Here is a 24539-nt window from a genome sequence, read left to right on the forward strand (position 1 = left end):
GGGCCAGACTCCACCTCTGACCCCTTCAGTGGGAGCTCATCCCTTTCAAGAGGGGAAGGATGAGCAACTCTCTTTGGACACTTCGCCTTCTAGGGGATCCAGGCTTCCCTCAGGTGGTGGATCTCTCCAGCCATCCAACGGGGCTGCTCCTCCTGGGAACCGGACAGAGTGTGACCACGGACACGAGTATTTTCGGTTGGGGGGCCCTGGTGGGCTCTCACTTGGCCTAGGGTAGGTGGACATCTTCAGATCTCCGACACAATATAAATTGGTTGGAATTGAAGGCAGAGCACCTAGGCCTGCAACACTTCCAGGCCTCTGTGGAGGGTTGTCACGTGCTTCTCCTGACGGAAAATGTGGCCACCAAGACCCACATAAATCGTCAAGGGGGGGACTCACTCTCGGGCTCTCAGGCTAGAGGCTCTGAGGTTCAGCTCCTGGGCGGAGAGGCACCTGTTGTCTTTGGTTTCGGAGCACATCTTCGGTCTCTCCAACCACCAGGTGGATGGCTGAGTCGGGCGACCCTGGACAATGGTGAGTGGCAACTCCACCCAGAGGGTCCTGCAGAAGGTGGCAGCTGATACTCCCCTTGGGCCATAGTTTTTGTTGTTTTTCCCTCCCTGGGACTAAGCTTGGGTATGTCCCACACGTGACCACTCCCTCTCTTCCCCTGGAAAAAGAAAGTTGGTCTTACCTGAACGTGCCTTTTCAGGGAAAGAGAGGGAGTGGTCATGGCCCGCCCTGTTTCGGTTGTTGGGGCCAAGAGGAGGGCTGGGTGGTTCCCGGGGTTTTTGTTATTGGTTTTTTGTTTCAGTTCTGTTGTTCGCCTTCGAGGAAACTAGGCAAGAATGGAAGGCAGGAGTATTTAAGAAGTTTGCTCCCAGTCTTTGGACCAATCAGGCTTTGAGAATACCCACACGTGACCACTCCCTCTCTTCCCCTGAAAAGACACGTTCAGGTAAGACCAACGTTCTTTCCCTCAAATGGTCAGTCAGCAGTGAATATTGCTGTGCTGTATTGTTCTAACTCAGGGGGTGTCAAACTGGATTTCATTGAGGGCTGCAGTTGTGTTTGACCTTGGGGGGGAGTGGGTGTGGCTAGCTCAACATCACTTGTGTTGGTGCCTGTGGTGGCCTGCAGTGCCTCTGCCAGTGAAAACTGGGTGTCGAGCTCCGTTTTCGGCTGTGACGGCCTCATGCAATGCTCTGCCAGTGAAAATGGAGCTCAGGAGGTCTGTGCACGGCCCTACCAAGCTCCGTTTTCACTGGCAGAGCGTTGCAGGAGGTCGTCACAGCCAAAAACGGAGCTCGACACCCTGTTTTCATTGGCAGAGGGTTGCAGGAGGCTGTCGCAGTCGGAAACGGAGCTCGACACCCTGTTTTCATTGGCAGAGGCACTGCAAGCCAGTCCTTCACTGTTTCCAGGATGGCTCTGCTGACTGGATGCGGCTCGCAGGCCTTGAGTTTGACACCCCTGTTCTAACTGATCTGGGAGAAGCTTTGGGGCAAACTCCGTCCTTTGCCTTAACCCTCCAAATCTGTGTGAGATCAGTAGCTGGCTGGAGACCCTTGAACATCGGACAGAGCAGCTGTCACTGACCGTGGCTGTTTCTCGTTGAGAAGGTTGCGCATTGAAGGATCAAGTTGTACTTTGGGGCAGAGCCAAAACTTCACTGATTGCATAAAACCATCATCATGCCCTTCGTTTATTTGGTTTGGCTTAGTAACTGTGTAGAGCCTCCCCTGGCAGCGGGAGACTGTACTCCATTCGCTAAGCTGGAAAGGTTTGAGTTCCTATCTGGATGGGAGTTCTCAGCTGTGCTTTATCCCTAGAAAGGAACAATAAGAGTGGCACATGGTTAAGATGCTCGCTTGAGGTCCGAAGGTCTAGGCTCACAGACATCCTTACCATGGAAAGCCACTGGGTGGTTTGAGGTCAGTCCAGTGGTGAAATTCATTTTTTTTTTACTACCGGTTCCATGGGCATGGCTTGGTTGGCATGGTGTGGCTTGGTGGGCATGGTAGGGGAAGGATACTGTAAAATCTCTATTCCCTCCAGATCAGCTGGGACTCAGAATGCAGAGAATAGAGGGGAGCGGGGCCAGCCAGAAGTGGATTTGCTGGTTCTCTGAACTACTCAAAATTGCCGCTAACGGTTCTCTGGAAACTGCTGGATTTCACCCCTGGGTCAGTCCCTCTCATTCCAGTCTCTTCTATGGCTGACTGATTATTGACAGTTAAAAATGGAAGAAATAGTGTTCTGTTTAGTGCCCGAAGCCTCTGACGTAAAGTATGTGCGGTATGACTTCAGTATTGTGTTAACTTGGGTACCTTTTTGTGAAGCTTGCCTTGCTGCTGCTGAATGCCAGACTGATTACAGGCAGTCCTTTACATATGACCACAATTGCACCCAAAGTCTGTGTCATTAAGTGAAACATTTGTTGAAGTTGAGTTTTGCCCCATTTTATGATCTTTCTTGCTGCAGTTGTTAAGTGAATCGTTGCAATTGTTAAGTTAGTAATATGGTTAATTGAATCTAGCTATGCAGATGACACTGCAACCGTCATAAATATGAGTCAGTTGCCCAAAATCCAAATTTTAAAAAGTGCGGAAAAACGGTCATAAGTCACTTTTTCCAGGGCTGTTGTAACTTGGAATGGTCGCTAAACGAATTATTTTAAGTCGGGGACTACCTATATTGGGGAAGCATCTGGAATTCAGGATGTGCTCCTGGCAGGAGGAGGCTTCAAGAAGTCCACATGATGTTCTGGACTACTTGTTATGCAGGATTTGAAGTTTATCCTCAGCTCACTTGATGTGGGCCAGTTTACGTTTGGGTAGTTTGTAACAGGAGTCCTTTGTAAGCACCTGTGTAAATACCATTGAATGCTCAAGGATATGTAAACAGGAAATAACATTTGCTTTACTTTTGACTGAGAATGGAATGCTTCCCATTTTTTCTGTCCAAGTTCCCTTCATTTTGTAATTCCAAATATGGTTCTCTGTTTTCCATAGGTGGCATAGTTTTGCAATAATATTTCCCTGTGGTACAAAACAACTATAGTGAGACCTTCCTCATCCGCTATTTTGAAATCACCTACGTCCACAAACACCTGAGAGTCTTTAAGTATTTACAGCTGTCATAAAATGAATACCTCTGGGCATGCCCTGTTGTGCTTTTAGTAATGTTACTTGTGCAATGGTACATTTTAAAAGTAAACATTATATAAACGGAGGTGTGTAACACATCTGTTTGAATTCTGGAGATGCCTTTTATATGCTGAATAATGTATTATGAAGCTCAAGAGGTTTCTGAGATTTGTTTTATAAATATAAAAATAAAGTTTATTACATTACGGTACCACAGGGGTCTCCAAACTTGGCAACGTTAAGACTTCTGGACTTCAACTCCCAGTTCAACTCCACAAGACTTGTGGATTTGAAATCCACAAGTCTTAACGTTGCCAAGTTTGGAGACCCCTGTGGTACCAAGTTTATAGCTATTTATAACTCAACTGATGCAGGAATCTTGGGTTCACAATATGCTGTTATGTAGGTATTCAAAAAAGGTCAGTAAGACTTACTAGTTTATTTTCTCCGGCTCCAACGCTAGTTATGTTACATGTTGCTATCTGACCAGAATTTTCAGAGGATGGAGATTTTGAAGTTTTAAAAATATAAATATATATAGCTAAGATTTCCTTTCAGTTATTTCTATAATGTCAGAATGGGGAGGTTATGCACAATACTTTATTAGTAAGTGGTATCCCTAAACTGGAGGAAGTTAGGGCACTTAGTAATATTCCTGCCACCCACCATCCATCTGAACATCTTTTATTGTAGTACATCTCCTGAAATGAATCTCCAGTTTTGCTGATAAGAGGAATCTAACACAGTTACTTATTACCTATTTTACACGGATCCAGGCTGCTTTGCTTAGTGCTGTAGAGATGTTGGTCAAGTGTAAAGACAGGAAGTCTTTGTGTATCTAGCAGTCCTGTATACAAACTGTAGTCTACTTGGCACGCAGAATAGCTTTTATGTATGGAATGGCAACCCATGTTCATTCTGAGTCCCCCTGAGCCAGGGGTGAAATCAGCAGGTTCTGACAGGTTCTGGAGAACCGGTAGCGGAAATTTTGAGTAGTTCGGAGAACCGGTAGCAGAAATTTTGAGTAGTCCGGAGAACCGGCAAATGCCACTTCTGTCTGGCCCCAGAGTGGGGTGCGAATGGAGATTTTGCAGTATCCTTCCCCTGCCACCCCTATCAAGTTACGCCCATAGAACCAGTAGTAAAAAAAATTGAATTTCACCACTAGCCTGAGCTCCAACTGCCTGTCTGATAGCCAGATGCTGGCAAAGGATAGCTCTCTGGTGTGCTGCTGGGACACTGTTTGACAGGTCTACAAGATTAACCACCCCTTCCATTTCCAGGGTCCCACGTTGGTTAAAAGTTGTGTATTTCTCCTGCTAAACCAACGGAAAAGAAGGAAGCTCTTCTATGTCTTTTAGGAGAAGTAGGGAAGCATACATGAGAAAACAGATGTGAATGAATAATGAGTGAATGAATAAATGAGTCTTTTATATGAAAAGAAGGATGCACAGGAAAACACAAGTTTTAAATGGTGGCGAGGTTCCATGAATGAGATTTTGCAGGAAAAAAGAATGTAATTGCAAGGTTTTATTACCTATTATTTACCTGAGGTGCAACGTGGTAAACAAGTCAAGCGTACAACTCTGTATTCAGCTGTCCAGGTGTCCAAATTAATGTTCCCTTTCTGGGAACAATAGCCTCTGTTTTCAAACAAGGAGAAGTGAGACCTCATTGGCTATTTGGCTACTGAGCAACCACCCAAAGGGTAGGAATGTAGCTTGAGAATAGGGCTGCATTGAAGCCTGCAGAATTCTTCCAGATTCTCATCTGGCAGGTAACTGTTGCCACTAGGATCACTTTTATTAGATCCAGCCATTATCAGACACAGATAAAAAATACACATAGTGCTATTTATGGTTTGCTTACCGTGTTTTCCTGAAAATAAGACAGGGTCTTATTTTCTTTTGACCCCTGAAATAAGCCTTTGGCCTCGTTTTCAGGGAGGTCTTATTATTTTTGAGGTGCAGGAGGTGGTGAGCGTTGTCACCTCATGGCTGCTGCTGTGTTGCACATCGCTGGGCCTGCCACTCTTTTTGCGGTGGCCATTAGCGTGACAGAAGGGGAGCAGTAGCTTGGGTTGCGGGAGTGGCCATTAAGTAAGGGCGTGTGGGGTGCATGAGGCATGTTCCCCCTCCCTTTCCCTCCTCCTGCCTCACCTCTTCACCTTGTGTTCTTTGCGCAGCAAGCAACAAAAGGAAATGGTGGGGACCAGCTGCACATGCGTTTAAATATTTTTTGCGGAGGGCTTATTTTAGCGCATGTTCTTAAATGCCCAATTGGTCTTATTATCTGGGGAAGGCTTATTTTCAGGGAAACAGGGTAGTATATCATTTGAACTAGGGACACTTATTTTTTTTCCTCTCTCAGAAGTTAGCCTCACCTCAAACCCTTGTATTAGTAGTGTGTGCATGCACACACATGTAGAGTTTTCACTTTGTAGGAACTGAGATAGTTGTGGCTGATTTCATAAACTATAATTAAACAGAATGATATACATCTATATGTAGCGAAGTTTTCTCCAGAACAGGATTTTATAAAGTAACAGTTTCACTATAGGGAGGGGGGGAGGGATGAAAGTGTCATAGAACATTAGATCTAGTGAGCAAGAAAAAAAAGAGACAAAGAAGGAGAAACAGTTTTAAAAAATTAAGTGGTACAAATGTTCGTGAAGTAGAAAAAAAAATTGCAAACACAGTAGTATTAATTGCAATCACAATTAAGCCTAAAATTTATGTTGCTAAGTGAGACAATTGTCCCATTTTATGATCTTTCTTGCTGCAGTTTTAAGTTTCTAACATGGTTGTTAAGTGTATTTTATTGTATTGTATTTTTAACAACTACTGTGGGGTGTCTCAGTGCAGAATGTTTGTTGAGTGAACATGATAGATCTGGGGGTACGACCTGGAACCCCCTCCACTGAGTGCAGAAGCAGAAGTGGATAGGGGCCCGGATCCGCCCCTCGCCCCAGAGTGAATGGTGTGTGTGTCCTGCCGGGAAGAATGGGGGCCATGGGAAAGGGGGGGGGTCTACGGGCGGGGGAGAGGGTCGGAGCATCTCGTTTACGACTGGGAGGGGCAGATATGACAGGAGCTATAGGGCTAGCCATTACCGGGGAAGAAGGACTCGCTACATTACAGCGATTCCTTGTTCCGGCCCTTTAGGCTCACCTCAAGAACCTGGTGGCAGAGGAGATCAGGGCCCTGGTCTCGGGTTGCTGCTGCTAAATGCCAGGTCTGTTGTGAATAAGGCTCCCCTCATCCGGGACCTAATATTAGACGAGGGGGCAGACCTGGCATGTATAACTGAAACCTGGCTGGGCCAAGAGGGAGGAGACCCCCTCTCAGAAATGTGCCCAGATGGGTTCCAGGTGCTCCACCAACCACGACACCAGGTAAGGGGTGGGGGAGTAGCAATGGTTGTCTGGGAGTTGTTAGTTCCCCACGGGAGCCCTGCCCCGGAGATTGTGGGGTGTGAGTCTCTTCTCTTGAAGTTGGACCTAGGGGTTCAAGTGTGCTTGTTCTTGACATACCTACCTCCCAGCTGCGTCACAACAGCCCTGCCTGTGCTGCTAGAGGCAGTAGCCGGGTTGGCGATAGAGTTCCCCAGGCTAATGGTGCTGGGGGACTTTAATCTACCGTCTCTTGGCGAACACTCTGATGGGGCACAGGAGTTCATGGCCTCCATGACAACCATGGGCTTGACCCAAGTAGTTCAGGGCCCAACTCATAGAGCGGGACACACACTCGACCTCGTATTTCTCTCGGGGCAGTGGAGACGTGATCTGGAATTAAGGGGAATAGAGACCTCGCCCTTGTCATGGTCAGATCACTCCTTGCTGAGGCTTGACTTCAGGACACTACTCCCCCACTGCAGGGAGGTGGAACCGATTAAGTGGTTCCACCCCAGGCGCCTGATGGACCCTATGGGATTTCAGAGGGAGCTTGGAGAGATACCTGACTCCCTTGCCCTCAATTCGACCGAATCCTTAGTCGCTGCCTGAAATGTTGCGGCGACTGAGGCACTGGATCGGATTGCCCCTTTGAGGCCTCTCCACGGCAGTGGATCCAGGAGGGCACCTTGGTTTACCGAGGAACTCCGGGAGATGAAGCGCCAAAAGAGACGCCTAGAGCGACGTTGGAGGACTAGTAACTCTGAATCTGATCAAACACTACTAAGAGCCTTCATTAGGACTTATCTAGTGGCGATACGGGTGGCAAAATGCAGGCATTTTTCCGCTCTTATTGCATCGGCGGAATCCCGCCCAGCCGCCTTGTTTAGGGTGACACGCTCCCTCCTGAAAGGTGAGGGGGTGGGGGAACCCCTGCAGGGAAGAGCTGAGGAATTTGTTCAGTTTCTGTCGGATAAAATCACTCAGCTTCGGACAGACCTTGACTCCGCTTGGGCAATACCAGCCGAGATGCCGAGTGTAAGTCTAAGTCGGATTTCCTGGTATGAGTTTGAATTTGTCACCCCTGAGGAAGTGGACAAGGCCATGGGAGCGATGAGCGCCTCCACCTGTTTACTGGACCCGTGCCCCTCCTGGCTGGTTTCAACCAGCAGGGAGGTGACACGCGGCTGGCTCCAGGCGATTACCAATGCTTCTTTGCAGGAGGGGTCTTTCCCGCAACCAGTAAAGGAAGCGGTGGTGAGACCCCTCCTCAAGAAGCCTTTCCTGGATCCAGCCGTCTTAAAAAACTATCGTCCTGTCTCCAACCTTCCTTTTTTGGGGAAGGTTGTTGAGAAGGTGGTGGCGCTTCAACTCCGACGGACCTTGAATGAAGCGGATTATCTGGATTCCTTTCAGTCTGGTTTAAGGCCTGGGTACAGCACAGAAACCGATTTGGTCGCACTGATCGATGATCTCTGGCGGGTCAGGGATAGAGGGCATTCCTCTATCCTGGTGCTTCTCGACCTCTCAGCGGCTTTCGATACCATCAACCGTGGTATCCTTCTGCGACGTCTGGAGGAGGTGAGAGTGGGAGGCACCGTTTTATGGTGGTTCTCCTCTTACCTCTCTGGTAGGTCACAGTCGTTGTTGGTCGGGGGGCAGAGGTCGACCCCTAGGCCCCTCAAGTGTGGGGTGCCGCAGGATTCGGTCCTGTCCCCCCTCCTATTTAACATCTACATGAAACCGCTGGGTGAGATCATACGACGGCACGGGATAAAGTACCATCAATATGCAGATGATACGCACTTGTATCTCTCTGCCCTGTGCCAGCTCAGTGTAGCGGTGGACATGATGTGCCGATGCCTGGAAGCTGTCAGCATCTGGATGGGGATGAACAAATTGGTGCTCAATCCCGATAAGACTGAGTGGCTTTGGATGTTACCCCCGAAGGACAGTTCAGACAGTCCATCCTTGATCCTGGGGGGTGAAAACTTATGCCCCTCAGAGAGGGCCCGCAATTTGGGGGTCCTCCTGGATTCGCAGCTGACACTGGAACATCATCTGTCGGCTGTGACCAGGGGGGCCTTTGCCCAGGTTCGCCTGGTGCACCAATTGTGGCCCTATCTGGACCAGGGGGCACTCCAAACGGTCACTCACGCCCTTGTCACCTCAAGTCTGGATTATTGCAATGCGCTCTACATGGGGCTACCCTTGAAAAGCGTTCGGAGACTACAGCTAGTCCAGAATGCAGCCGGGCGAGCGATTTTGGGTGTACCGAGATATACCCATATTACACCTGTCCTCTGCGAGCTGCACTGGCTGCCAATTGGTTTCCGGACGTAATTCAAGGTGTTGGTTATCACCTTTAAAGCCCTACATGGCTCAGGACCAGCGTATCTGCGAGACCGCCTACTGCCACAAAGCTCCCAACGGCGGATAAAATCCCACAGGGTGGGCCTCCTTCAGATGCCGTCAGCCGGACAATGTCGGCTGGCGGGCCCCTGGAGGAGAGCCTTCTCTGTGGCTGCTCCGACCCTATGGAACCAGCTACCCCCAGAGGTCCGGACCTTACACACTCATGGCTTTCAGAAAAGCTGTTAAAACCTGGCTGTTCCGGCAGGCCTGGGGCTGTTGACCTTATTGTTAAGGTCCAGCCCCGATTAGAAATGTATGCGTGTTGGAAATTTTTAAATTATTCTTTATTTTCCTTTCCTTTCCTTTCTTTGTAAGCCGCCCGAAGTCCTCCGGGATTGGGCGGCCTAGAAATCTAACAAATAAATAAATAAATAAAAGTGAATTTGGCTCCCCCTCCGCTTGTCAGAAAGTCGCAAAAAGTGGACCCCATGACTGCAGGACACGGCACTCGTCATAAGTATGAGCCAGAGCCAGAATTTTGAATGCATGATCATGGGGAGGCTGCAGCGATCATAAACGTGAAAAACAGTCACTTTCTTCAGTGCATTTGTAACTTTGAACAGTCACTAAATGAGCTGTTGTAAGTCAAGGACTGTCTAATCATTTCGTATTTTCCCTGGTGTGCATGTGGCAAGGGACAAAATAAAAACAGATGCCCTTCCCTATTTTTATATCTGGGGTTTATTATTGCGCATATTAACTACTGGATGCTTTAATAAGGGCAGGGAGTTAATCATGAGGCCACATTTAAATTAGTATGAATTTTTGGAAAAGAGGAATGCAACAGGATTCTCCTATCGGTTTCTTTGAGAGGGCCTTGTGGGAGTTTGAAAGTTTGCTGTGTGCATTTTCAAATAATGGCTGATGTGAGGGACATCCCCTGTCGTAAAAGAGGCACTTACTTCAGGCATAACTTCAAACTGAAAACACTCCTCCAGTTAATTATTATTATAAACCAGTGATGGCAAACCTTTTCAGCACTGAGTGCCCAAAATGGAACGTGTGTGCATGCACATGCATGTGTGCGCGCTGAAGCCAGAAAATCCAAAGACCAGCTGGCCGGCTTGCACCTGCCTGTTTTGGGGCAATTTTAGGGCCTTTTTCAGGCCGTTTTCAGGCCGTTTTGGGGTCATTTTTCAGAACTTTTTGGCCTGAAAAATAGTCCAAAAATGCCTGAAAAGGGCCCAGCAAATGGTGTGGTTTTGGGTCATTTTTCAGGCTGTTTTTGGGTTGCTTTTCAGGCCATTTTGGGCCATTTTCAGGGCCAAAAAGGCTCAAAAAACTGCCCCCAAACCAGCCAGAAAATGGCCCAAAACAGCCTGGTTTTTTGCCATTTTCCAGCCATTTTCTGGCACTCTGGAGCCTGCGAAGACCAGTTGGTGACAGTGACAGTGCCCAACAGACAGGGCTCTGTGTGCCAGATGTGCCAGAGGTTCTCCATCACTGCTATAAACCATGGATGTGGGGCAAAAGTCTGATTTGCATGAAGGAAGCTTGCAAGACACACTGATCTGATCTCCAATGCTGGCTTAGCAAACCAGGCTCTGACAGTCAGTATGTTAGTTTCTGATGTAGGATGGCTATTGTTGCATCCTGGATGAGAGCTTATGTAGGAATGTGATTTAAGTCTTGAGGGGAGAAAAAGTATTCTTGGGTTTAAAACATGCTGTTACTGAATAAAGTAGAAGCTCAGTGAAGTTATAATAACTGTGAGTAAGCTATATTGAAAGAGAATGGAATGGAATAGAATAAGAGATTAGAATAAAATAGAGTAGAATAGAATTAGAATTGGGAAGGGAATATTCTTTATTGGCCCAGTGTGATTGGACACACAAGGACTTTGTCTCCAGTGCAGAAGCTCTTAGTGTTCGTAAAAACTATAAGTGATTGATCATGATCATAATCATAAAATAATTAAAGACAGAAAGTGCTGTATAAGCAATTGTAGGAGTATGGGAGAAAAGGGTGGAGAATGGTTATAAGGGTTAGGAGGTAACGTGTTTCTAAATCTACTGCATGGAGAATGTATACCAGAGTCCTAAGGACAGAAAATCCATTCTTATGCAACCTTTTTATTTGAAAAAAGGAATGTGCTTAAGTAAACAGTGGCTTTTGCAAGGGGTAGGAGATACTGGATGAGAGGTGAGATGCAGAGTAAAAAGCTGTTAAACATGACACATGTAATCCACTGGATTATTTGTTGCTATCTAATGTTCTGAGAAGTCCCTATGAGAAACATTCCCCTGCCCCCCCAAAAGAGCCCGCTCTATCCTGCTCACGACCCCGAAACCATAAACTAACTTAGTCAGCAGATGGTGAAGACAGAGGTGATGCCTAGAGTTGTGCAGCTGGTCCTGCACTGGTCCTGCAGCAGTGCTGCGATTGGCAAAGGACTTGGGGCAGAGCCAGAGGAAGCAACCGGCCCGCTTTGGTCTGCCTCAGGCTGCACGTGGGGAACCAACCTGATGTTATTTGGTCTTGAGTCAGAACAAAGAGAAGATAGGGATCAGCAAGGAAGGCAGCAGAGTTCATGCCAGTGCAGTTTTTTCTGCTGACTCAAGGAAGGGTGGAGTTGGGAAAGGCCCAGTGAATGTCCCTGGGTGATAATCTGGGGAGAGGATTTTTCAGAACAGCTGGAGGGGAAAAAAGGGGGGGTGTGTAAACTACCTTTTTGAAGAACCCCCTCTTTCTCTTTTGAAAGTAATGATAAACCGTTCTTTCAGGACTTAACATGAGCATTACAGTCAGCATTTATAAGGAACAAAGCAGGAACGCCTCAATACTTTTAACAGTTGGGAGTAATACTGTGCACACTATATTCAAATTACTCATTCTTTATGAAGTTAAACTTGATGGTGAAGAGGAAATAATAAAACAGCCCGAGACTATTAGAGTTATAGGAAGGCAACAATAGTTAAGTTAATAAGTACATCGCTAAAAAGCAAAATCTTGTTTATTTTGCATAGAGCTGCCTTGTGTTGTGTTGCCCGTGCCTTGTCCGTGTTGCTTCCCAGGCCAGTGTTCAAACGCTCCACATATGAAACTTTTCTGAGGCTTGATGCAGCTCAAGCATCCCAGTTGAGGTGGGTGGGCAGAAGCTCTTTTTGTCTTGTGGGGCTTTGCATGTGTGTGGCAGAATAAAAATCCGTAATCATGATGCCAGGGCTTTGAAATCGGCAATTAAATCTGCATAGCTTGTAATTTGCATTAATTATGGCATAGACTCAGTGTAATTGCCCTCTCAAGAGGCAATATGAAATCCTTAGTGGGTTAAAGATGTCTTGAAGTACTTATATGGAGAAAAAACAGTATTTTTCTAGAAAAATTGATTTTGGACATTTGACTGCATACATTGGGAGTGCATGCTAAACTCACTGATAATATAGCATGAGAGCATTTTAAAAATGAAGACTATTTGGCACACATAAGAAAATAACGTTTTCAGAAAGTGGTGTGTGCATATACTATGTGCCAGCCATCCTTATTTTAAAAAAGAGTAATAGAAGTTGTCTGGTTAGCATAATTCCTTTACGTAACTTTCCTCTGTATCAAAAAAGAATTTTTTGGGGGAAATAGAAGTATAGGAAATGCAGGTTACCAAACCTAACTTTAGTTTGATGTACTCATGCATCTATTTTTGCCCAAACACTTTCACCCACACTTTTGTTCAAAAGTGCTTGCTATAGAAGGGAGGGAAAACTTGAGAATGTAGAGAAATATAAAAGAAATTTTCCCTAGAGTATTCTTTTAAACCTTCATGCATCTTGGTCTTTGTATATATATCACTGTGCATGTTACTTTCTTCCCATCCTGGATTTTCCTCCAAACTTCTTGTGTATGTTTTTTACCATCATATTTTCACTGTGATGTTACTTCTAAAGTGCTATTTCTGTGCTGCTTCTGAATGAAGTCAGATCAACATACTTGGCCTCTTGATCCTAGCAATATACAGCAATTGTATATTACTTAGTCTGGCTTCCCATAACCAAGTCAGTTAATTTTGACTTCCTGGTTGTGGGAACATGTCCATTTGTGGCTTATTCAAGAAAGTACCCAATCCAAACTGTCAGGACTAAGACGGACATCTGCCAAGGGCAATGCAGGATTCCCATTTTACAGCCTGTGCTATTGTTCACAGTCCAGTCCAGTATAATTTGCTTGGTCCATGCAGAGCCATCCTTGGCACTGAAAAGTGTGGAAAGCACCTAGTTGTAAGTTTGCTGCTCTGGCCTGCCTTCTCTTTAAGACCATGTCAGAAGAAAAATAATCAGCCCAGCTACAAATCATATCAAGGATCAGCAGGTACTTCTATTTTAATGGATGAAGATAGAAACTTATATCAAAAGAAAGGGCTTGTATTCATTTGCACACAGCTGCTTCTGACAGCATCTTAAGACACGGCTAGGACTCCAATAGCATAGATCAGTGATGGCAAACCTATGGCACTCGTGCCAGAGGTGGCATGCAGAGCCATCTCTGTGGGCACGTGCTCTGTGTCTAGCGGCTCTTCACCGGTGTCAGAGCACTGAAAAGGGCGAAAAATGGCCAGAAAACAGGCCGTTTTTCAGGCTGTTTTCAGCCGAAAAATGGCCAAAAAATGCACACCGACCAGCTGGTCTTCAGGTTTCCAGCATTCCAGCACATACCTATGCACGCGCATGCACATGCATTCCGATTTGGGTGCTTGATGCCAAAAAGGTTAGCCATCACTGGCATAGATGCTGCCTTACGGGACTTTCATCATGATCTTACTGATCTTGTGACATTTCTTCCAGCTGTTCATTTGATACACTGGATTTCTCCGAAATTAGCAACAGAGCATTTGCTGGAAGGATTCTCATTCTGTAGCAATGGATGTCACTGTTTTTAGGGGGTTGGCATAATTCTTCCCGGGTTTTCTCTAATATGTAACTTTATTTTTCAGGGCTCATGACATAAATTGTTCATAACTTGTTCATACAAATCTTTTTTAATCTTTAATACTTAGAAGTGTTATAGTTATGTCAGAGGTTTATACAATACCATGTGACCATGTGGTGTATCTTGGTATTTTTAAGTAATTGTGTAACACAAAACGCTTACTTCTGATTGGATACAGTTATACAATATTTAAAACTTAAATGCTTTCATTATTGTTCTGTTGCCATAAAAGAGTTCAATAGCTGACAGGAACTGATAGGAAGCAGATGATTTTTTTTGCATAAATCATTTCCATGCTAGCATCTTAAGGTAAGATAATTTACTGAATGAAATATGTAACTAATACAGAGGAACCGCTCAACTAATGAGATGCCAATAGCAGTTTATATGTAATGCTAAAATTTGAAATTAAAAATATTTTATGCATTGAATTTTCATAACTGGAAAAAGACTTTTTGATTAGTATGAAAGAATATGTCAGTGTATTTCAGCATTTTGAGATGAATCAGTATTATATATATTATTTTTTATAAATACCTTGTAAGATTCTTGTAATGACATGGCTTTACAGAAATAAACATTTAACAGGTCAATCTCTGATTTTAAAATGTTGCTTTGGCAAATTTTTCAGCCTCAGCTTTGCTATCCATGTTATGGGTTTTATTTATTAGATTTAAATGCTGTTTTTCTTTCCAGAGCTGATAGTGACAAATGTAAATACTCCCTCCTCTGGTTTCTTCCTACAACACTTCAGGAAGTAGCTTGTGCTGAGAAAGAGCATCTGGGCCAAAGTCCCCAGGAAGTTCTGTGGCTGGCAGGGGACTTGAACCTGTACTAGCCCAATGCCTTCACCACTGTGCCATATTGATTCCCCTATTAAATATTAAAGTTCACTATTAATGAGTAGGACATGCTTTGGATGTTGTCTGCCATGCCAGATTGCAGTTTCTATAATCTTAAGAAAACATAGCATCTTTGAATCGGACTAAGGAAACTCAAGGTCAGATCTACCATCAGGTATAGAAATCCATGGGGTGGTTTTGGGACAGTCCTTCTCTCTCAACCTAAGCCAGCTCCCATGGCTGCTGTAATGGGGATCAAAGGGAAGAAGGATCCCCAGGAAAATTGCCTCGAGCTGCAGGCAGGGCGGGGGATCTGAATGTAAAAAATAAATCCAGTGGCACAGCAGTGGTGGATGATAGGAGCAGAAAACTTTTAAGTACTTAGTTGAACTGAAACGGACAGAAAATGAAGACTTTCTGACTGATGTGGGAAATTTGGAGTACGATGCCAAGAACAGTTGAGGGGGGAAATAAGGCTAGGAAGATTTGAACATAGGAAATGGAAGATTTTCAATATAACAAAGGGGAAAAATAAAAAAAAAAGATTATTTTGATTGCTGATTGATTGTCTTATCTAGAATACTGTTATAGTGAGCCACTGCTGAATTCCGATTTCTGGAATATTGCTTGGTTTAAGGAACTATTTTCAATATCTTGCATTGAAGTGAAACGGTTTCATACAGCTTATGTAAGTGACATTTTTCCAGTAATGAGTCCTTATTTGATCTGCTGCTCCTCCGTTTGTCAGATTTGGGAGTCAGTTTCTGTCCTGTGATCTGGACTGACTGTCATCCCTAAGGGCTCTACTCCTGCTCTGGATTCATCGTCATTTGGAGCAGTGGAAGGCGCCCTATTGATTTGGAGACCCTCTTGGCAAATTCACATAATATTCTTTCGGATGTCATACTCAGTCTGTATTTCTGTTTAAGAAGACCTTTGAACTGAAAGCCGGTTAATCTTTCCCTTTTGTTTAGTAAAGTCACGAAAAATCATGTGGATTACTTGGCAGTTTTATTGCATTTTGAATAGTTTGTTTTGCTTTTTTTTTTATAAGCGCCTTAAGGGCAGAATGTAAAAATATTTGTCACAAACAAGAATGTAATAAAGTCACTGACAAGCTACATAAGAATGTCCCTTTAAAGATGGCACAGATATAGAATACCCTATATAAAAACTGAAGCAATTCTTCTTATTGAGGTCAATATTCTATTTACCCAAGACTGGTGCTAAAGTTACCTTCCTTCTTGCTTCTTTGGGCTTGACAACCCTTTTTTTGGGGGGGGGGGTCAAAAATCAAGACAACCCAGTTTTACGGAACATCTGAGGCACTGAAATCTCCTCCTTTGACAGTTAACCTTGATAGGAAATTTTGTTGTAACCCCTCTGTCTGCATGGTCTTCTCACTATGAAGGCCCTGGGACTGAAAGGACAATCGACTTGACCAGTGGTCCAAGTTTCATCTTTCAAAGTAATTATTTTGGGAGAAAATGAAAGACTTTTTGGTTGTGCAGATTAAATTCTGGCAGTCTTTTTATCCTGCCCAAATTATCTGCTTGGCTTGTTCAGAATACTTCAGAGGGCTTTTGTTTTGCTAATTGGGACATTCTGTGAAGACCTTTCAAACTGAATCTGGTTTGTTGGCCAACCTAAACCTCTTTTGATATGGATGCCAGTTTTTCTTACCTCTTTGCTGGCAACCACCATAATTTTATTACGTTAATCCCAACTGTTTTCTGTCCCCCTTTTCCCTCCCATCTCTTCTCATGCAAAGATTGGGAGGATAACATTCCAGATTATTATTATTTTTGCTAACGGTTCAGTAAAACGAAAACATTCCTCAGCCTTTGTGGATGTTTCTATGTTTGCACAAATTTTCTGCTATTTTAGAAACAAGATGTAAAAGTTAACCTTGTCCACATGAATTTAGATTAGAACAGTCAGGGGTGACAATTCAGTTGCAGTGAGTCTGTTGTGAGAACTTAATGGTGTCCCTTATTGTAGGGCGTTGCAATTTGCAGTCTGTAAACAGACTAACAATTTGTCATTTTCCCATGAAATGTCAGGCTTGAGAAAGGTGCTCCTTGCTGTGTGAACTCAATATGTGGCTTTGGGGAAAAAAAGGTCTCTATGTATGAGTGGGTGGGGGCCACCAAGATTCCAGTCCCAAGATATGTGGGGGGGGGGCTCACTCATTCTCTGAGCCACCATGTGATTTCTTTACTTTGGCCTGGCTTGTAAACTTAGCCAATTGTGATTTACTCAGTTGTTTTATTAGTGAAAGTCTTTTTTAAATAGTGTGTGATGAGCTTTGTCATTGTGACTAAGCAGATACTTGAATCACATTTCTTCCTCTTTGCAATCTTATAAACGGCTGCTTTGACTTTGCAGAACAAACATGTGGGTCTGCACTGTGTTATAGAAGAAGCATTTCTTAACTACTGTCTGCCTATTTTTGCTTTTAAATGTGCCTTTTACTTAGTCTTTCTAGGTGCTTTTTGGGTGGGAAGAAGGGAAAGTACATTCTTAGTTTGCTAAGGAATTTGGGTGAGTTTGTCCAGGGTTTTATTTCTAATTGCAGGGTGATTCACCATTTTTTTCTGTCGGAAATGTACCTAAAGGTGCCAAAGACTAATTTTCCAATTTCTCCAATAAACAGGTTTATTCTCTTGATTGCCTTTTATAATAAATCACCCTTATTGTGTTTTTAGAAGGGAACATTTCTTTCCTTGCTCTTTTTGGCTTCGTGATTTGTTCTGACCTGTATTCCTGTTTTTGTTAGCTACTTTCACTTCATCTGTCTTTTATTGAATGGAATTTCAGAACAAGCAATAGATTTTTTTTTATTAGTCATTGTCCCCCGTTAGAGGGAAACGAAGCATAGAGCTGATTTGGTATGACTTGCTGCTTCAGTTGGGAGGAAGGGCAAGGCCTCTGCAACCAAAGGAGGAGAAATCAATTCTGGATTGAACTGCTGTTTTATGACAGAGGGATATTTATGTACCCTTAAGAAGAGTAAAATTGCATACGTAGAGCTCCGTCTAGTCTTTATGGGTTTCTGATCTAATCCTCAGATTCCCTTTCTCCATACTGAACTCCTATTAACCTGAAAATTAAGAATTCATTAACTTGAACCAAGCCTCAGTAAAGCTAAGGGGTGGGGACAGGGCAGTTATCTGTCCTATGATAGATACCTTATAGCAGAGCTGTCAAACTCCTGGCCCATGGGCTGGATGCGTCATGCACTGGCCATGCCCACGCCTGGTTTAACGAAGGGGTGGGAGTCCTGATACATCACATGATGTGACATCGTAAGTTTGACACCCCTACCTTATAGATATCTACCGTATCTATTGAAAGTGACTTGATGGCACATAACCAATCAATTGGTATTGCCGAAATAATTTGGAAGGAAATTGTCATTAACCTATGGAAGGAAACCTTAATAATTGAATGACATTCATGATGTAAGTAATCTTGGTGAGGGTTGTGAAATGCCTACAAATGTCTTTTCACCTTTTTAATTTCTAGGGACCATAAAGGGACAGAAGGTGTGCATGACCTAAAGGACCTCCTGATACGACTCTTCTGTGGTGCTTTCCTTCTTACTGAAAACTCAGCGTCTGCCCATATACCTTAGTCACCCATTCAATTTTCTGAGTATCCTGGAAAACCATGGGGATTGGCAAAAACACTACTTCGAAATCCGTAGAAACTGGAAACCCAGCAGAGGCCAAGTATGAAGATGAAGCCAAGCACACAGCTTTCTTTACGTTGCCAGTAAGTTCATGTTTAGAAATGTTAATTTTCTGCTTTCTAGTAGCATCACTGGTGCATTTCATCTGTAGTACTCTTCCTTGGAAGTCATGTTGGGTTAAGCACTAATTCTCCCAAGAAGTGAGTCATGGAAATGCATTTTTACAGGCTTTTGAATTCATCATAGATAAGAGTGTCTTATGATGTGCTTCTCACTGATGTCACAATCCCTTTCTGACAGGTGCTTCCTCTGCAAGCTTTTGATTGCTGTGTTCTGAAGGAGGACAGTGTTATAAAAAGTTGTCTGGGCAAATCAGATCTGTTGAAGACTAGAGCAGAGTGTATTTTTGAGCTATTTAAAAGGAACTGCCATTTCAGCCTTATGAAATGGATTTGACAATTGCTTATGAATGACTTGTTTTGTTCAGAAAACTGATGCAATAGGGCTGACTAATTGGATTGCTCAAGTGACCACTGGCTTCTTATCTCTCTGAATGCATTACATGAGATTAAAACGATTGCTTTCAGATATCCTTAAGGATGTTACAAAGCTCCTTTGAAGGACTGCAATTCATTTAAGGGCATTTGAGTCCTTGGGTGCTGCACCACAGATTGTCCCAGAGATGAAAATGATACAGAAATGCATTACTCAGATCCTTGAGGAAATGGAGCAGCTAAAAATGGCAAGGATATAAACGTGTAAATTTATGCATTGTGTCTAAGAATTTAAAATAAAACACTTGCATAATATAAAAACTAAGGTAATGCAATCAAAAACCCCATACTTTGGTTCATGAGGTTCATGATAAAAAGAATCTTAAGTTTTCTTTGGATACATATCTGCATATTTAATTCTTTATATATAATTTTAAAACTGCACACTATATTGGAATTATTCATTTATTTGTCAAATTTAGAATATTATAATTGCAGTTACAATATATACTTCTATGTAGCAATTGTTTCTCTTAAAATATTTTTTATAATAACAAACATCTTGATTTTAAGAATCCCTATTCAGTTAACTTTGGATGCAGCAGACAAAATCTGATTTAATTCTTCACTCCAAATAACAGAAAAGTTCAGACAGTTTGCCTGTAATTTTGGGAAATTTGCATTATCAGATTTTTATTTTTGACTGACACTTCTTATCACCAACTAGTCAGCAAAGTCAAACATTTTCTGTACTTTATCTTGTTCTGTGTTTTGGTTTAAAAATATTTTTTTAAAATAAAATATTATACAAGATTATATTATATATATACTCTGTAATTATTTTAGAGTATTACTATTTATTATAATTATTTTTTAAAGGTTGCAATAAGTGGAGGAGCAACCTCAAGTGGCGATCAAGATACAGAAGACACAGAACTTATGGCAATCTATACCACAGAAAATGGAATTGCAGAAAAGGTACCTTAAAAAGTAGATATACCCTAACATCTTGATACAAGGGAACTGTTATAATTAATTGGCATGTTTGTCCAAATTTGCCCTATGCAGTTCTTCAGCAGGTCAAGCTATTGAAATGTTTCTGTTGAATGGAATCATTAAAGGAGGGCCAACATTAGTATTTTAAGTCTATGTGGCCGTAATAAGGAAGGGCTTGAAGACTTGAGAAGCTGAGTGTTGAATGCAGCAAAATTAGATTTGGAGATAAAAATAGATGAAGGCACTCCCCATCTTTTCTCAACCAAGGCAAGTTTTTAAAAAAACAACACCATTTGTATAAGACTGATAAACTAGAGAAGAAGGTGAATCAGAACCTTTTAGCTGATAATAATGAAAAACAAAGCTGACTCATTCACCCTTGTTTGTTGAGTTGAGTTGAGTTTATTATATTTCTATGCCACCCTATTCCCCGGAGGGGACTCAGGGCGGCTCACAACCAAATCGGAGGGGGGGGGGGCAAATAAGAAAAGGACACGAACAAAACAATACCACAATTTAAAACACTCAACAACCATACCATTCGAGGGGGGACAAAAAACTCATTAGCCGCAGGCCTGTCAGAACAGCCAGGTTTTAAAGGCTTTGCGGAAGGCCTGGAGGGGGGTGAGGGTCCGAATCTCTACGAGGAGCTCGTTCCAAAGGGCTGATTGTAAAAAGTACGTCTTGTATCATTGGTTCTGTGAGAAAATATCCAGTAATGGGGTCGCCTTATCATATGAAGACTCCCCACAAACATTTGCCAAGTGGATGAAGCTAATGCAACTGAAGGCTGCTTCTGTCCTTGGGTAAGGCATTAATTAAAAGATTGTTGTGGTTACTGCTGGGGAGCTTAGATGCCAGCATTGCCCTTGGTTGGATTCTTCACATTCTGTAATCTCCACCTTGACAGGGTTATAAAAGCTTCAAAGGCTTTGGTCCTTCCACCCCCTTCAGTTCTGGTATTTATGGGGAAGATTCTTGTCTTCTGCAAAAGGCTGCAAGGCCATCGCGACTCTTGATGTAGAACCTGTCAACAAAACTTAACCCTTCAGTGTTCTTTACTGAATGATTTAATCCAGTGTTTCTCAACCTTGGCTGCTTGAAGATGTGTGGACTTTAACTCCCAGAATTCCTTGCTGGCCAGGGAATTCTGGGAGTTGAAGTCTACACATCTTCAAGCAGCCAAAGTTTCTTTGCTGGCTGAGGAATTCTGGGAGTTGAAGTCCACAAGTCATAAAGTTGCCAAAGTTGGAGACCTCTGCGCTAGGGGGATCCTTGGATACCATGCCACTGCTGTGGAAGGGACTGGGTTTTGATGTTTGAAATGGCTACAGCTACAGTGACAGCTTCAGAGCATGCTCTCTTATGAAATTAAAAAAAATACTCCTTTGTTTATTTCCTGTTAATCCCTTTGATAATGAACACTGCATATACATAGGAGGAAATATGAGGAGGAGGAAGCTGCATGTGCTTAAATCAGACCGGCTTCAGGGTTTAAGAAGCCAAGTCAGTTTGAGAACAAGATACTCTGCAATCAAGGATGGATTAAGTCAGAACTTTTGTTATATAAACCTACCGTATTTTTTGGAGTATAAGACGCACCTTTTTTCCTAAAAAAAAAAAAAAAGCTGAAAATCTGGGTTTGTCTTAACACTGAATGCAGCATTTTTTGCCTCCCAAAGCCCTGCCCCCCTTCATCAAAATGGCTGCGCATATCCTTATGGAGGCTTTCAGAGAGCTCCTGGGGGCTGGGGAGGGCAGAAATGACCAAAAAAATGCCTGTTTCCCCAGCTTCCAGTAGCACTATAAGCCTCCATAAGGCTGTGCATGCAATTTTTTGGACAAAAAATGGGCCCGTTTTCACGAAAAACAGGCCTTTTTGTGCTTGTTTTTGGCCCCCCACCGCTTAGGAGCACTCTGCAAGGCCCCCCCCCCCCCCCGGCTGTTTATGCCTTTTTTTAAAAAAAAACATGCGGCCGTTTTTGGGAGGTGTGACAGAGTGCAAATTCCCCCCTCTTATGGTAAGCTCTTTAACTGATTGATGAGAATTACATTGATCAAGTGCTGTGCCAGCAGAAACAAAGTCTTAAGTGCTGCAGATTGTCAGCTATTTCCTTCTCCAGCACATAGATAAAAACACCTGGAAACATCTACCTACTTACCTACTCTCTCTCTCCCTACCTACCTACTGTATTTTTCTCTCTCTTTCTATTTCTCTCTCTCCCCACTCTCTCTCTCCCTACCTACCTACACCCCCTCTTTCTTTCCCTACCTATCTACTATATTTCTCTCTCTCTCCCTCCCTCCCTCCCTCCCTCCCTCCCTCCCTCCCTCCCTCTCTCCCTCTCCCTCTCCCTCTCTCTCTCTCTCTCCCCTCTTCTAGCTACCTAGCTACCTAAGTACTCTCTCTCTCCCTCTACCTACCTACCTATCTACTTTTTTAAAAATTTGCCTCTTCAAAACCTTGGTGTGTCTTATACTCTGAAAAATACGGTAAGTTTCAGCAAAATCAGAAACTGCTAAACTAAATAGATCTCCCCGCCTCCAAAGGGGCTACTGCCAATAAAAGGTATTAAGTGATGTTTCTATTTTCATAGCCCTTAAATAATAATAAAAAAAATTAAAGCCATTTTATATGAAAACCCTATATAAAGTCTATGGCCTTTTGAGATTTGCAATGAACATTTATTTTGGACTTTTTTGGACCTCGACTTGCAACACAGAGCTTACACTTTTTCACTGTGACCGTCACACTCTTTCCTTTGCTCTTCTTTTTCTATCCATCTTTGTTTCCTCTTCGGAAGCATATTGCATTAGATAAGTAATGAATTGCTTGCATTAGAGATTCACAACTTCATTATTAAAGCATAAGCTGTTCTCCACTTTTGGACAGAGAATTGTGTGTCTCCCTTGCTTGACCTTCATATTCACTGCTTAGTTACCTTCAACATTGTTCCTCATATATTTGATTTGACCTCATGTAGCTTTTGGAAACGCTCACTTTCAATCTAAAGCAGGTGTCCCCAAACTTGGCAACTTAAAGACTTGTGGACTTCTGGGAGTTGAAGTCCACAAGTCTTCAAGTGGCCAAGTTTGAAGACCTCTAAGTGGAGAGATTGTAGAGGAAGAGATTACAAGAGAGTAAGCTATGCTGGCTAGAGAATTCTGGGAGTTGAAGTCCACAAGTCTTCAAGTTGCCAAGTTTAGGGACCCCTGATTTAAGTTATAGGAAGGTAGATTTTGACTTAACTTTTGAAAGTGCCTTTTTTAAACATTAGAGTTTTTCATCTGAAAAGCCAATCAGCAGTAGTATTTAACAGTGGTGTTAAACATGATGTGTCTATATGTTACAGTGGGATTCTTTGTTACAGAAAGCAGAGGCAGAGTGAACATTTGTTAGGGTGCTTTAAATTAAATTCCTGCGTGGATATGCGAGTTGAATTAGGACTAAATGATTTCCTTCATGCCTGGGGTTATATTTCTAGTAGATAGATAGATAGATAGATAGATAGATAGATAGATAGATAGATAGATAGATAGATAGATAGATAGATAGATAGATAGATAGATAGATGATAGATAGATGATAGATAGATAGATAGATAGATAGATAGATAGATAGATAGATAGATAGATAGATAGATAGATAGATAGATATTGCAATAAATTGAAGCTCATTAGAAAACAGTAAAATGCTCTCATGAATGAAGGAGCCTGGATCTCTTATGCAAGTGCAATCTTTCTCCCCCCCCCCCTCAGAAAATATCTCTTAGCCTCTAATTTACCATCTATAATTCTTTGTGTAAACAGTTGGGCACCACACTTTTTTTTTTGGCACAGAATATGTGGTTATTATATCATAGGAACAGAATAATGCTTTGCTTATATGCAGAGGTTGGTTACATGAAACAGAGGAGGGCATTCATGTAGTTTAGGTGATTACTAGAAAAGTAAAAGATTTGGGTTTTTTTTGGTGGTGATTGTTTTTTGCTCTGAACTGATAGTGCTTTGCAGCAGGCCACAGACCTGCTCAGACGTATCCCGGTAACCTATTAATAGACTGTGGTATTAAATGGTGGCTAATTTAATGGTTGACAGAGTTCTTTGGCAGAAACCCTCGACAGCAGTGGAAGCTCAGACGTACAAAGAACGGACATGATCTACACCATTGAGGATGTCCCACCCTGGTATCTCTGCATATTCTTGGGGTTACAGGTACAATTTGTTCTTTCAATTTGTTTTTTTTCCCCATTGAAATGCTAGCGAACAATTAAGCAAATCAGAATATAATTTTGAAGCGTTATTTTTAGAATTACTTAGCAGGGACCTAACACAGGGAATGGCCCTTTCCCAGGAGTCGTGTTTATTAGGATAATTCGGGCAGCCAGAAACTACAGATAATTTATTCCTGGTTTCCGTCTCCGTTGCTGTGAACAGAAGTGTGTGGGGTCTATCGGAACAAGGTGTGTTTCTGGCCGTAGCGTTTTCTTCTTGAACAGATAATTTCTGTATGACTATATGAAGGCACACCAGGTTATTTAAAAAAAAACATTTCCAAGTGGGCCTGAATTCCAAAATTATTTAGGTATGTAAAATGTGCCTCCTACATATTTTGTACTTGGGAACATGGCCAGGGTA

General features: G+C 42.9%; 1 protein-coding gene across 1 annotated transcript in view; it reads left to right on the forward strand.

Annotated features, from left to right (window-relative positions):
* Positions 1-24539, forward strand: part of SLC23A2 (solute carrier family 23 member 2) — an 85518-nt gene that overhangs the window by 17591 nt on the left and 43388 nt on the right. The window contains exons 2-4 of the mRNA XM_087706062.1: positions 18246-18494; positions 19785-19883; positions 24000-24116. Of these exons, the coding sequence (XP_087562188.1) occupies positions 18390-18494; positions 19785-19883; positions 24000-24116 (321 nt within the window). The 5' untranslated portion in view covers positions 18246-18389. The remainder of the gene's footprint in view (positions 1-18245; positions 18495-19784; positions 19884-23999; positions 24117-24539) is intronic.

The sequence above is a fragment of the Thamnophis sirtalis genome, unplaced genomic scaffold (genome assembly GCF_051295495.1).
Source record: "Thamnophis sirtalis isolate CommonGarterSnake01/CBP01778 unplaced genomic scaffold, rThaSir2_p1.2 scaffold_2, whole genome shotgun sequence".
In the NCBI taxonomy this organism is placed as follows: Eukaryota; Metazoa; Chordata; class Lepidosauria; order Squamata; family Natricidae; genus Thamnophis; species Thamnophis sirtalis.